At 36.7% G+C, this 16,301-nt stretch overlaps 1 protein-coding gene across 1 annotated transcript in view; it reads left to right on the forward strand.

Annotated features, from left to right (window-relative positions):
• The first annotated feature begins 290 nt into the window (after positions 1-290).
• The window catches only part of LOC125231971 (sphingosine kinase 1-like), a 78,685-nt gene continuing 62,674 nt past the window's right edge, over positions 291-16,301 (forward strand). Inside the window, exon 1 of the mRNA XM_048137578.1 lies at positions 291-1,162. Within this exon, the coding sequence (XP_047993535.1) occupies positions 291-1,162 (872 nt within the window). The remainder of the gene's footprint in view (positions 1,163-16,301) is intronic.

The raw sequence follows: 16,301 nt of genomic DNA on the forward strand, positions 1-16,301 counted from the left end.
TCGTCTGTGGGGAGGCTAACTTTAATATAAAACAAGTGTAATAAAACCATATATTGTCTGAAATATCCAACAATGGCAACTCTAACTGTCCCAGTATGTTTGAGGTATAGTTTAAACCGTCGTAAATTATCGCAAAGTTCATATTATTTAATTTTATTTTGTTGGTTAACCTGAAATATCAATATTTTTAGTACGGTTCTTAGGTTTGCATGAATTTATTAATGTGACGTGACGTTTGTTTTTGTTGCTGATTGAGAGTAAACGAATATTGTATTAAAAAAAAATCAGTCATGGCGGATCCGAGGCTCGAGAAGGACGTGTCAAACGGCGTAGGAGATGAACATGCCGAATCGAAGGAGCATGTTTACCTTGAAGAAACATTTTATATTCTTTCGAAAAAAAATTCAGTGTTTCGCGTTCAACTTACATCCAAAGGGTTAACGCTAACAAAAGAAACAGATGGGAACTCGAAAGAGCAAACGATTCTGTTGCGCGACATCGTCGGGAGCAAGTGTATGAGGAGTAAAAGACGACGGCCCGGAGCAGGATCCTGCGTGTGCAGTTTCGTTAGCCAGCAGCAGCTCAAGGTCGTCGAGGAAAACAGCGGTGACCTCGACGAGAACGATATCAGCGCGTACCTGTACATCTACGCCTACATTTTGAAAAGGAGCCGCCGCACTATGAAACGGGAGAGAACAACAATAACTTTGCGGTTCAGATCGTATGATAAGTACGAAGATAATAACAAAGAGGCGCAGAAGTGGAGATCGACAATAAAGTGTCTGATAGCGGGTCAGCCGATCACTTACGTTCCGTCCGCGAATGATAAGAAGCTGTTGGTATTGTTGAACCCTAAGTCGGGGCCGGGAAAAGCGCGAGAACTGTTTCAGACGAAGGTGGCTCCTATTTTGCAGGAAGGGGAGATTCCCTATGACCTCCACGTGACTAAATACGCGCAGTACGCCCGGGAGTTCGTCCGTACGAGGAATGTGTACGGTTGGCGCGGGATCGTGGCCGTGGGGGGAGACGGCGTGTTGTTCGAGGTCCTGAATGGCATGTTTGAGCGACTGGACTGGCAGCAAGCTCTGGCAGAAGTCCCACTCGGGATCCTGCCTTGCGGCTCTGGCAACGGACTGGCCAGGACTATTTGCCATTTATACAAGTAAGTTCATCTTTAATACTTTAAACTTTGACATTGAAACTACTTGTCAACATTTCCTAATGAATCTTATAAGAATCCAATTGGATACAATATTCATAACTTTGTTATTAGCATGAAGACTTTCACTTTTGCTGATAAAACCTATGTACAACTTCGTAGTATGGTTGTTGCTGTCTATTCTATATATTGTTGTTTACCAATCTTAAGATAACACATACCCTAGTATGAAGTCTTAAAATTTGCATTATGCACTATAAATAGTCAGATATGCAACATAAAATGTTATAAACATCTACAATGTGCTTAGATTGCATGTGTATAGGAACAAGTATAATAAAGAATAGATCTTATTAGGATAAGGAAAAATAAAATTTAAAAAAAGGTTAGACAAGGAAAACAATGAGCAAATGAATGAGGAAAATGATAATTTGTTTTAGCAAATAAAATAGTACACAGCATATTTTATATTAAACTTATAGATTACAAAGATAGCCATCTCTCATTATATGGAAGCCTGGGGTCCAGGTGGAAGCTTGACACCTAATCTCAAGATTGGGTGTCAGGGGTTTGAACCTCCGGATATAAAGTCATATACTTTTACCACTAGGCCACCAACGTCAGCATAGAGCAATTTATTACTTATTTATAAAACACTGTCATGAAACCAACAAATATATCTACGTATTTATCATAACCAAAGACATATGTAACTCCTTAATAGACGGATAAAGTCTAAGAAAAAAAGTACTGCAGAACCATAAAGAAAACAATACGGTGGCCTAGGTTAGATGGTGCTAATATTAATATTTGACATTTTAACACATACCTAGATAAAAATATGGGCCAAATTGTCAAAACTTTTGAGGTTCAAAGTTTTTGCCTGTGTCAAGATAAAATAAAATAAAAAATAAATATTGGGGACACCTTACACAGATCAATTTAGCTCCAAACTAAGCAAAGCTTGTATTATGGGTGCTAAGCGACGATATACATACTTAAATAGATAAATACATACTTATATACATAGAAAACATCCATGACTCAGGAACAAATATCTGTGCTCATCACACAAATAAATGCCCCTACCGGGATACGAACCCAGGACCGCGGCTTAGTAGGCAGGGTCACTGCCGACTGAGCCAGACCGGTCGTCAATATCGCCAAAATCCTCTTTGTCATAACAAGGCATTTTCTGTACAATTAAACTTCTTCAAGGTCATGGGCAACAACATACTTAGCGCTGATGTCAGTCACAAAAAACATGAATACTGTTTGTCAACGTAAGCTTATTTGCCAAGAGAATTGAAATTATGCTAATCAGCTTAAACTGAGCTCTGTAGATTTCTTAAAGTGTTTTTTTCGGTGTAATTGACAGTTGAATGGTAATCTGGAGACATAATGACTTTAGTTTTGTTCTCTAAAAGCATGGGCTATTGGTCATCCAGTCAAGTAAGAAATAGGTTAACAACCTTTATTCATTGCATTGCAGAGCTAGGGACTATCCACACACAGGCAACACATGTCCTATACAAAATATACTGAGGAGACGTTTTTTAAATTTCACACGGACGGCGCGGCGCTGACGTCCGTTCCGCGTCTTAAGACATGCGTCGCCTGAGTGTGGGTTGCCTATTTCCACCATCACCATTCTACCATCGAACTTTTAGACGCACCACCGGTTTCCACCCTTACTTGGTAGATATTCCACCAATTTGTATGTAGCACTTTGCTGCTTCTTTTATTATGCGCATTGGTTAGTAGTGGAATTCCTTGCTGGCTATATATCCCATCAGCCTTCAAATCAAGGGTGAACAGGCTTTATTATGAGTAATAATTACGGCTAATTATTAGCATCTATAAGGGCCACTTGCACCAACGAAAATGGAGAGTTAACACGAAGGTTAACCCACCATATTATATGGAATTTACAGCAGCCCACTAACCCTGACTTAAGTGCAACCCAAGAACCCATTAAGCTTAAGAACTACCCCTAAATTTAATCCCAATTTATTTTGTTTGTTTTGTTCTGCATTTAAAACGATTGGCCATAAGAAAAATAATAAAATGTGATCGTTTAGTAAAGGTAGGACGCCTAAGCTGTACGAAGCAACCACAAATCCTTTTCTCAAGTGTAGGAAGTTTCAACACACTAGATATTCCCCTAATATTTAGAAATTCTACCTCCTAGGTAATAATAGTTTCCGCTATTCTGATATTCCCTATAGATGAGTACCAATACATAATTTATTTTATAGAGCAATTACAACCAACATATTCTTTCAATTCTCATAGTCAAATATACACTTTGTGAAGTAGAAAGAAATAAAATACAATAATTAAGGTGAAAAATTTAATTTATTTGGCAAATTTTTAGGAATTTTATTTTTAAAGGTGTTTTATCCCCAACGCGTCTTAGTATGAATTACAATACATAGTCGGTAATACATACTAAGCTGTGACCATCAACGTAGAGCTATTTACCAATTCAATTCTTTCTTCGAATTGAATATGAAATTGGAATTCTATTTCAATTATTTCTATTTTATATTGAATCAGTGAACATACATCTTCAATATTGATACTATTCAAGATAATTTAAAGGAAAACACTGCAATTCAAGAATTCCAAGAACCCCTTGTTTTATTTTGTATTTAGGGCTTTATTTAGGCAAATACCCCTGGTTTGCGCATGAGGTAAGGTCGCCTATTCTGTCATCTAAAATGCCAGGCCTTGGATCCTTTCCTAGAATCATCTTTTCTGGAATGTGAACCTATCAACCGGTTCTCTTAAAAATTTTGATCTTTATAAACCATAGAACCCCAGACTCTCCTCCAACATATCGACAAATGAAAATTACAATCACTATATTTGAACAAGAAAATTCCATATAATGGCCATCATTGTATGTGGTAAGCTCGTACGCATTGCTATACAAGACTTGCCTCAACTGTCACGTTACGCTTAGCTGATATACTCAAGCCTGGACCTCCTGCCCAAACAAGCATCATAACTTCAATGCCAACTAGCAAGAGAAAAGACCTGAGTCTCTTTAATTTATCAAAAACAAACCCGAAATAAAAAATATTTAATTCAAACTGGCATTCCCGACAGAACCTAGTCCCTAAGCTTCTCAAAACCCAGCTATCCCATATACTTCAGCAATTAAACCTCCAAAGATATAGTCCCCATTAGCAGCTCATTCTACAGATATAATAAATAATAAAAATATAATATCACGTATAAAGAAATAAAAATAATCTTTTATTTCTGAAGAATAAATAAAATATAATTGGCTTCAGCATTTTCTGAAGTTGATTAAGAACCTTAGTTCATTTAAAAGCAAAAGCTTGTACAGAATAACCATATAATTAACACATAAAATATCATTTAGTTTGCTTCAGAACTCCTTGGACTTAAAGTAAGACCCTTGGATCTCAAACACAAAAACATGCAGTTAAGCATTGTTTTTCTGAAGTTGTTTAGAACCTTAGTTCACTTAAAAGCAAAAGCTTGTATAAATAACCATATAATTAACATTGTAATAAGTTCTCATATAATATAATTTAGTTTGCTTCAGCATTCTTTGAAATTAATGGAAGACCCTTGGATCTCATACACAGAAAATATGCAGATAAGCATTTTAATAAAATCATAATATAATATGCTCCAAAACTTCAGAGAAATATTTAAAATCTATAGATTATTCAAAGTGTATAATAAAAACCCTTAATAAATCAGTTATGTTTCAAAGTACCACAAAATAGTCATATAACAAAGCACAATAGAACATCATATTAAAAACACAAAGAAAAACAGTGATAAATGATAAAGAACTCACATGACTCCTTCTTATCTTTGGAGAGATTTCCCCGTGGCTGCTTCGACCCGCGACTCGTTCCTGAATGTCCCCCTGCGCCCCGTGTACTGGCTTATATAGCCCGCTCGGGTGCCGGCCCCGCCCGAACCTGCCACGCTAGCGTCCCCCGGCGCCCCGACGACCTTGCTCGCTTGTATTACCATATATGGGCATCCGTCGCGCACCCTCCAGCGCCGACGCGCTCATCTCGATCGTGATTGGCTGCGCACCATCGCCTGACGCCAAGTCGAGTTTCGACCTGTTTCCTAGAACTTTTGCTACCGATGTTTTGAATGATGTTTCTATTTGGAATGAAAATAATATTATATTTATGCATGCATAGGTTTGTACGAAACGAGATGATCGGATCGTCACAATTGCCCCCAACATTTGTCACAGAGGAAAGGTTTCGTAATCCTTGACTCGGAGCACAAATGTTCCCACTCTAAATCAGATATTGTTATTTAACCCTTTGATGTAAACGTGATGCGTAAAGTGACCAATACTAGAAAGGAAACAAATTATCCGGCATGAAATTATAAACCCACAGAATTATGACCCATGAGTCCAATTGCTTTCAGACAGAATTTCCACCCTCCATGCGACACTTGGTTGTGAGGCAAGTGAGCCCTATGTAGCAAAGTCCTCGCGTTTCATCCGGAATCTACGACCGTAGCCATTGAGATTCCACCACCTACATTGCCCAGATGTCCAGAAACAACGAAAACCTCCCCATAAAGAATGGAAAAACCTTTGCGGTAACCTCCAACACTTTTTCCCAGTGGCAATAACTCCAGTCAATAACCCACACAAGACAACCGATTCCTTTCTTTCTTGGCTTGATGTAGTACTCTATTTCCAAGCAAGAAAGCTAGAAGTATTTTGAATTCATATATATTACGTTATGGCTCAAATGATTTCCACTAGATTTTTTTTTTTTTTTTTATTCGTGTGGAACCCAAACGAACTCTAGATTCCTTATCTGAGGTTAGCGTCAGGATAGATGGACACGAAGTAATTCAAACATGTGTTTTAATTCACATGCTTGACCACCCCACATCACGTAAGCTCAGGAGTCAGCCAAATGGTCAGTTAAGAATGTAGAAGACATCCTTAAAAGTATTTGAAAGTCTCGACCGAGTTACTGGTAATACAAATGGACAGGAAGGAACTCCTGGACAGCCTCAGCCTTGCTATTACATTAATAATAACTTTATTTTATTTTGTGGAAGTTATTATTATCATAATCCTACTTATGATGAAAAATTACTATAAAAATTATACATATCTGGATGTATATCGGCTGCAAAATGCCATACTAATCTACAATGCAATTGATTTCAAAAAAAATCATTTCTATAGAAAGCTTTTCAGTTAAATAGCAATAACCAAAACTGTCTATCAGAGGCACACATTTCTCTCCAAAGGTAGGACCGCCACGTCACTGCAGTTCAAACACATGGTTTTTTTTTTTTTTTCCACGTGCTTGCTGTGCAGCCCGGTACCCCGGATCCCCTAAGATAGGTTAAGCAAACTAAATCAAAACACTCCTTCTGCAAACCCACTCGTTCATAGAGAGTGTGACGGACGAATAGTGATAGCTTCTTGTAGAGTATTGTGTTATCAAAAAGAATTTACCTATAAAAGGTATGACCTTAACCTAACACCAATATTCTCTTGATAACACATCTTTGTTCCCCTTTTCCCCGTTTGCAAATAACAATAACTGTTGTCAATATTTGATGATAAACAACTCTTAATAAACTCTCTCATACAAAATCATACATCAATTCTTTCATCCATCCTCTCTTACATCTACATATAACATACATCATCTGAGTCGTACACACATATCATACATGTTCCATTCAATCATCTTTTATTCTTCCTCACTCGCTCTTTCATACAGTTTAATACAAAGTTGCAAACAATCAAAATATTGACAGTAAAAAAAAATTAATCCCATTTCCTTTTGAATAAAATATTTACTGCATTGTGCTTTATATTGAAAAAATCTACATAGTATACTATACTACAAAACATAACTTATAATTAAAGTTTACGCTTACGCTTAATGTTTAACGTAATTGGTTGAGACAAATTACGCTAAAAATAAATATAGTCAGAGCAACGTTAGAATTAATTCCTGATAGTCATGAATAAACCCTTACACATACGAAACCATGACTTGCTGTTCAACAAAAAGCCATAGCCCCGCACATGCACTGGCCACCCACAACCACCAAAAACCAATCCCACATCACTTCAACCATAAAAGTTACGCCTTATATGCTCTAAAAATTACGCTTGGTTACGCCTTATATGCTCTAAAAATTACGCTTAATCATTTACGCCAAATTGCAATTAAATATACGCCAAATGTATTTTACTTTACGCCAAATTAGTTACGCCAATTGCTTTAATCAAAATAACTACGCGCTATGTCACTTAACTTAGGTATTCTAACTACAAAATGGTAACATGTTCATCTTACATCTGACCAGCCACAAATATCCTGAACCAAACGATTACCCACGTCTCATTCTTCATTATCCAGATCCTCTTCAGATGTTTTTGAACTTGTTTATTCTGCCGAAGTAGTAGATCCTACTGACTGCACAAATATGTTCTTGGAGGGGCTTCAGGCGAAGACCGCCACTCCAATTCATAGATCTGCTACTGCAACTGCGGCTCGTACAATTGCTGCTGTCCCGTACAACTGCTGCTGGCTCTGTAACTCAAAAGCTCGAAGCACGAAACACGTCGAGTTAGCGTAATTACAAACAAAATATGAACCTTGGATTAACCTTTATTTTTAGTTTCCCCAACACAAAATCGATAAATTAATACTGTTACAGTTACACGATATTTTTAGCTAGGTGGAGGATAAAATGACGGCTTATAGACGGATGTCCCTTATTTATAATCAGTTTTACTTGGGAATAGAAAAACATGACAAAATCTATGCCTGATAAACAAAATAATAAATTTTAGTGTAAGTAGCTAATTGGTTCATCAAGCTAAGGTCTAATTAATAGGTTCTCGTACAACTTTCCAAACAACGAGATTCGCACAAAGTGATTACATTGTAGTGCATTGTTGCTAGGTACTGAAATAAAATATTTTCATTCAACTCCCAACCACGCGATAAGAAACATACTTTAAAGAACAATATTGTCATGTAGCGATGCGTAAATAGATACTACTACGTCACCATAACTATATATCCTAACACTAAATTTAACGCATGTTACTTATGAAACTTGCCCCCATGTCATTGCAAGTTTTATGCTATTGACTAACACTGTAGATGTAAAACTGTTAGATACTGGCTTCTAACCCTTGCAACATTATGATAATGATGAGCACCCCCCCCCCCAGTTACTAATTAAGTCAAACGGAAACAAAAGTAACACACACATACACTTACAATTTAATTCATCTGGTGCTTACACAAACTAATTACAATTTGACATGCTAGCACACGTGCCCCCCTGCGAATTAAACTTTTACATAATCAGTTGCGATAACCAGACTCGAGGATAACTCACAACAAAAGTCATCTTTAACACACGTCGTAATGATTACAATTCTCTATACTCGCTAGCATACATGCCCCCGTGACAACTAAACTTTAGGGTATTGTAAAGGGTTCAAATTGTGAGAAGCTGATAAAGGAAATAATAAGCTAAAGGAAACAATTGACCAAAGTTTAATCACAAATGGATAACCTTGAACAATAAGATCAAGAACAAAAGTAAAATAAATATAGAGGAAGAACCTTAAAACTAAACTAAAACAAATTAAAAGGAAAAAACTCAAACAATAAAATACACAAAAATATTTCATTGCCGGGGTTCGAACCGGTAATCTACCGCTTCGTAGCCCAATCCACTGAACTACGTGTGCTACGGCGACTGTGGTGAAATAGGCAATGTATATCGACGAAGACAGATTGCCTTGATGTTTAATTTTCTTTCATTTATCTTTTCTGATTATTTTACCACCGTAGGAACAATTGCGTTTCGGACAAAATGTCGCACGAAAAATATGAATGAACACTAAGCACATTTAGAACTAGTCCTGTAAATACACGAACAGTCGTATAACACTTACCCCGCGACAATAACACACTCGCACGTACCGCTTGTACATATGATTACGGTATACACCGTCCTTTTCACGTACGTAAAACAATTAAACTTCCCAGTTTACATTTCTAAAATGACGGAATTTCTCATTGACCTCTCATCTTCTTGACGGTCCACTTCATTCTTCTCGCAACACCCTACATTTTAAAATAAAAAAATGTATGTTGTCACCAATCTACCCATTACCCTCTAAAGACAACAAATTGAAATTAGATGGCGTTATTAGGATCATGTAATGCGATGTTATGCTAAAACATCATGTTTCAACCACAAGCATTACCGTATCACTTGAAACAAGCGACTACTAAAATAACATACATACACATACCTACCATTACATTTAAAATACAAAAGTGTTCCTTTACATACTTGTTGGCCTACTTCAGGTCCTCTTTGCGAAACTAACTCTTCTTCATCTATCACAAATTACAGACAAAAATTCTATGATTTAGGTTTTGGTGATGAAAATAGTTTATTTCTCTTACTTTAAGCTTTATTTAATTACGTCAACGATTTCAAAAGAAATGAATAGATGAATAGCCCTTAATAGAAAATAAATGACTTCTAAATAGTCTCGTAACATACATACATTACATACCTACATTCAAAAACAAAACTATACATACCTACATTCAAACACACAACTACAGGTACATACATTCAAACACAACTATGAAAATTTAAATTAAACTTTAAGTGTGTTCTCAGTTCTCACACTATCCGATCCGACCGATATCGAATGCGAAAACTCCCTGAGTAGAGTGCACCTTTAACCTCTTAATGTAAGTTTATCTATGTATAATGATGGTAATGACAAACTACTTACGTCTTATTTCGTTAATCTGCTTATAATTAGAATACCTATTGATAATAGTTAGCTTATACATCACGCAAAATACGCGCAAGAAATCGGTTGCGGAAAATTGCCCGTACTACAATACAATACAATAGTTAGTACATACTCTTACCCTCTGCTGACAGTTACATTGAGTTGAAATTTGACTAACAAAAATTTTCCTATTTCTAAGTAAGTCACATGTAGGTATATTTTCAAAATCAAAATCAAATAGCTAGAAAGTATAAATACCTACGTTTATGAAAACCGTAATGAAATAACTTATTTACTGAATCGACACTATAGAATTGGAATGTAAAATTGGATTTAATCAATTGAATATAATAGACGCAGATTTTACTGAGTAGGTATGAAAAATAATTTTCCTTTGACATGCAATATTATGAATACCTACTTACTTACCTACTTCCACAGAATATATAATAGAACAAATACTTACTACTTACTTGGTACTTACTTATACCTATTACTTACTTACTTCGCTGGCACGATAACCCAAAATGAGTTTCGTCCTTCAACACAAGAACACACCGTTTCGTTCGGTTTTGAGCGGTATCGTTACCTCACATTCGCCTTAAGAGCATGGGAGAACGCCGTCCTGCTAGTCTCCCTAAATATCGTTGAGCGGATAGAGTGAACGTAGACCTCCGTGAACTCGGCGACGACGAAAGCAATATTATGAATAGGTACTCGACGATTATGGTAGTCTAATAATATGATCTAACAAGTACTTACCTACTTGGTTTAAGAAACTAGTTAAAGTTAAGAGTGAAACGTTTGCAATACTACTTGACTCTATTTGACCTTACTTGACTCTAATTTTAATCTGAAAGTTTACTGATAAGAGTGCTTATCAAAAATTTAAAAGACTGGTTAATTTAAGGACTAAAACGTTTAATATACTACGTCTCTAGTTTTTTTCAAGGAAATATAAAAGAATAACATGAAAATCCTTTCTAATTTTAAATAAACGGAGTAATGTTAAAACTGACAATTACGGAGCAACATAATCTACAATAAAACTCAATGAAACTACGGTTGCACTCACGTTGTTATATCGCTCATGTTGCAACATATCTCGGGTCAATAAAAGTAATCACAAGACGATTCCAATTTAATTGAAAGCATTATAGGTTTATCTCGCCGAATCTATAAAGTTACATAATTAAAACACGAAGATTATAATAATTCAGACATGCTCACTTACCTCGACATAATTTGAAACTGCTAACTGACTCTAACTAGTCTGACTTTCTTCTACCATTTTACCAATTTCTTCTACCACGTCGGTGACAAACAGGTAATTATACGGCCCGCCGGATGGAAAGCGGTCCCCGCAACAATTTTTGAAACCTTTTAGTATCTTCTGGCTGATATTTACTCCACTGTGCCTTGAGTCAATTCACATAAACTTCTAAGTTTACTAAGCTATAAATGGGGAAACAAAACAATGGAAAAACATAACAGTACACAACAAAAATAAATAGGGTTAGTATAAAACAACAAAAAGGTAACCGTTAACTTGTAAATCTTGGTTTCTTCCAACTTCGAACTTCCTGCATCTTCACGTGCCCCCCCCTTATATTAAAGTCTTGACCCACCATTATACAAGAATAAGATAAGTAGTGTAGACCTAAAAATATAAAAACACAATGTTATAAGAGGAATAAAAATTATGCAACTCCCATCTACTTTTATTCTGATTTCGAACTTTACTGAAAGGCTTCGACAAAAACCCGCCTTCAACAGAAGTTTCACCCTAAACGTACTTACATAATATCTACACATTATGTGACTATGTTTGGTAAAACATATAACTTTTTATGGGGTAGGAGGCAAACAAGCAGACAGGTCGCCTACTGGTAAGCGATCACTGCCACCCATGGACACCGGAACCACCAAAAGTGTTGGAAGTGCGTTGCCGGCCTTTAAAATAGGTGTACACTTTTTTTTTTTGAAGATTTCAAAGTAGTATCGGTCCGGTCCGGAAATAACGCCGATGACGATTCATTCTATAGTTTATCTGCATGGGGCAGACATAACAATCGAAGACATTTAAAACCAAGTTCGACTTTGCGAGCCATACTTATACACATTCATAAAAGAAAGTTGTAAAAGTCGCTGACATAGACTATATTTTATTCGCTTTTTAGGGTTCCGTAGCCAAAATGGCAAAAACGGAACCCTTATAGTTTCGTCATGTCCGTCTGTCCGTCTGTCCGTCTGTCACAGCCGATTTACTCGGAAACTATAAGTACTACAGTGATGAAATTTGATGGGAATATGTGTTGTATGAACCGCTACAAAATTATGACACTAAATAGTAAAAAAAAAGAATTGGGGTTGGGGCCCCCATACATGTAACTGAGGGATGAAAATTTTTTTTTCGATGTACATACCCGTGTGGGGTATCAATGGAAAGGTCTTTTAAAATGATATAAAGTTTTCTAAAAAACATTTTTCTTAAAGTGAACGGTTTTTGAGATATCAGCTCTCAAAGTCGTAAAAAGTATGTCCCCCCCCCTCTATTTTTATAACTACGGGGTATAAAATTCTAAAAAAAATAGAGGTGATGCATGCTAATTAACTCTTTCAACGATTTTTGGTTTGATCAAAGTATCTCTTATAGTTTTTGAGATAGGTTGATTTAACTGTAATTTTGGTTAAGTTATTGGTTTATTATATTTGCTGCTACGGAACCCTTTGTGCGCGAGCCCGACTCGCACTTGGCCGGTTTTTAATGATAAGACTGCCTATTGCTACCTATTTATACTCTCACTCAACATTATGTATACATAAATGTAATGTGTAAAATGGTGCAATAAAGTATATTTACATATTTACTTGCTTATAATATTAAGTGATGATGATTAATGATATGTACTTAAAATGTTAGTTCCTTAAAACAATCCCTACAAAAACGTTCCTTCAGTGTTGTTCTTGAAACCCTTTCATATTTCTACTCATACATACATATAATCACGGCTATATCCCATAAAGAGGTAGGCAGAGCACACGAATTACCAAGTTTCAGTGCCACTATTCATACGAAGAAAGCTGAAGTAATCTTTGCTTTAGTTGCTAACACTCAAACCCTGACGACATAAGAACGTCTTATAAACTATATGGCAGCTCATTACAAAATCTGAGGGGTTAAAATGAGCTTTGAGACTGAATAAGAACTAATACAAGTTAATTAATAGAATAAAGATTACATGAAACCTTACACTAACCGCGTATATAAACAATGATATTCTAAATGTTGAGGACGACAATCGTTCGCTACGTAGAATTGCTATTACATAATGACAGGCGTTATTTTGTGCCATACTCCCAACAAAATCCAACTCACTAGACTATCCTGTTTGCCGTTGGTAAACATAAATCTATTCTAATTTGACCATATATCAAATTATAGAACTTCCTACTCTAATGCCTGATAACCATACAATAGACCTATACCTATCAACACTAAGATTAAGTAAAGATAAAAGTAAGTTAAGTAAAGGTAAGTTAAAAACATGAAGTTTTAAGTGAGAACCCCTATTCTATAGGATAAAGTCCTGCTCCTAGGTTTTCCAGAGCTCTCTATCTGAAGTAGTCGTCAACCAGTTGGGACTAGTCGGCGACGGCGGGCGGCGGCGACGGTAGGCAAGGCGGTGACGGCAGGCAAGGTGGCGTCGGCAGGCAAGGTGGCGTCGGCAGGCAAGGCGGCGACGGTAAGCGGTCTGACTAGCCCATGGAGCATGACTAGGCGAGGCGGTGCATGAGGCGGCGGCAGCGACGGCTGACAAACGCGTGGCGCGTGACGATACGGTGAGGTGAGGCGGCGGCGGTAGGCGACGAGGCGGCGGCGCGGGTGCGAGCCCGGCCGTCCCTCTTCTCGTTTGAATCTCAAGATTTGGCGTAGGCACTAGTTTTACGAAAGCGACTATCGACTGATCTTACTACACGTAAAATACTAAATAAATGCTAAACAAGTAGGTATGTTGAAGTCATTGAAACTAACCTATTGCGGCTATGTACTTACAAAGTAAAACTTACAGAAATAAACTAAAACTACCTAGAAATAATATTTAACCTAGAAATAAAACTTAAAACAGGAAATTTAAGTTGCCTAGAAATATGTGAATATAAATTATGATGTATTATTTTTGGAATTTCCCTTTTTATTCTACTTAAGTAGATTTTTCTTTCTCGCTGATCCAACAACAAAATCTATAATGGTCGTTAGAACTTTAAACTGAATCATTCATTACGTATCGAAACGTAGGTGTAACAATAAATCGGCGACAACCTTACAAACGATAGCATAACAGTATATTCATAAATTCTATAGATAATCAAAATCAAAAAATCAAAAATATAACTGTATATAAATATAAATTACCCAAATATCCTAGAAAAACAGGAAAAGTAAAAAAAACAGAAAAATTTGATTATCCCATCGGAGGTTCGAACTCTGGATCCTCAAATCACATGTCCGATGTACTACCGCTGAGCCACATACGCTGTTAGCATAAGCTCGAATTTGTTGACCAGTATCCTCCTATGTGACATAGTTTGAAAACCCCACAATCCCTAAATCTGATCAATTTTACCTATAAAAGATTTTAGCTTAAATTTTAGCTCGCTAACATTACTAAACACTAAAACTAACTTTCCTACGCTTTCTTATGAAACATGACTAAGTACACTCCCGACTAATTCAGTTTTCAAACAAAAAATAAATATAAGTTGGTTCCTGCGTTCGGGAGCTACGATAGCACAGACAAACACACACACAGACAGACAGACAGTCGAACAGACAGAAAAACATACTTACATACAGACAGACAGACAGACATACATACATACATACAGACAGACAGACACACGGACAGTCGAACAGACAGACAGACGTACAGACAGACAGTCAGACATACATACATACATACAGACAGACAGACAGCCATACATACATACAGACGTACAGACAAACAGACAGACACACGGACAGTCGAACAGACTGACAGACACACGGACAGTCGAACAGACAGACAGTCGTACAGACAGACAGACGTACAGACAGACAGACTTATAGCACTCCGTAGCGCGTCGTTTTTACTCGCTACGCTCGTGGTTCAATACCCTTCTATCAACTTCGGCATGACCGGTCAAACAACAAACCACTCGCTACGCTCGCGGTTCAATACAAGAATCCCTCGCTTAAGTACTCAAGTATCAACTTTGGCACGGCCGGTCAAACAACAAACCACTCGCTACGCTCGCGGTTCAATGCTGAAATTCCCCGCTTAGATACTAAAACATCATCATTGGCACGTCTGGTCAAACAAACAAACCACTCACTACGCTCGCGGTTCAATACTAGAATCCCTCGCTTAGATACTCAAGTATCAACTTTAGCACGTCCGGTCAAACAGCAAACCACTCACTACGCTCGCGGTTCAATACTAGAATCCCTCGCTTCCGTGAATATCAACATTAACAAATACGATTAAACAACAACTTTGCCCCCTTGTAAAATAAATAACTAGGTATCTATTATTATTTATCTAATCCTACAATACAATACTAAATTTACCTTCCAAACCCCTGTTTACAGTATTTTTGAACAATTTTGTCGAAAAAAGACATAAAACCCTCTAAAAATCAAAATCCGTTTTGTGATGAAATTTTGAATCCCTCGTATATTTTCAACCTGAGCGCACTGTCTAGTAACCACGTAGTCCACCAGACTATACTCGCTCTGTCAGTGTTGCCCGCTAAAATTTACTGACAGATGGCACTTTTCCTCACTAGTAACAATAGTCCCATCCCATAGTTTGTCAAAAAAAACAAACAACTTTTTCCGTGTTTTCACTTGTTTATCAAGTTTTTAAAGTAATATTTATTCTATTATCAAGTGGAAATATATTCGCATACATAACAATCAATGAGGTAAAACCCCCGTACAAAAATAAGTGATAATTTAACCGCAATTCCACGACTATTGAAGCCGGCAAAACAACGTAACCTATCAGTGAAATTCATCATTTACTGTGAAACGAAATATAACAAATCTAGTTAAAATGTGTAATGTGTTAGATATTCAGTAACTACCACATGTTGTGTAAGTGAATTGTGAACTAGTGTTAAGTGATATGTGGAAAGAAAATGGTCAATCACCATTTATTGTCTTCAAACCCGTTGAATGCTGTAAGGTTAGTAATCAATTTATAGTTACACTGTATATAAATAAGATGCGTATAATCAAAACTACTCAAACTTAATACA

Source organism: Leguminivora glycinivorella, chromosome 12 (genome assembly GCF_023078275.1).
Source record: "Leguminivora glycinivorella isolate SPB_JAAS2020 chromosome 12, LegGlyc_1.1, whole genome shotgun sequence".
NCBI lineage: Eukaryota > Metazoa > Arthropoda > Insecta > Lepidoptera > Tortricidae > Leguminivora > Leguminivora glycinivorella.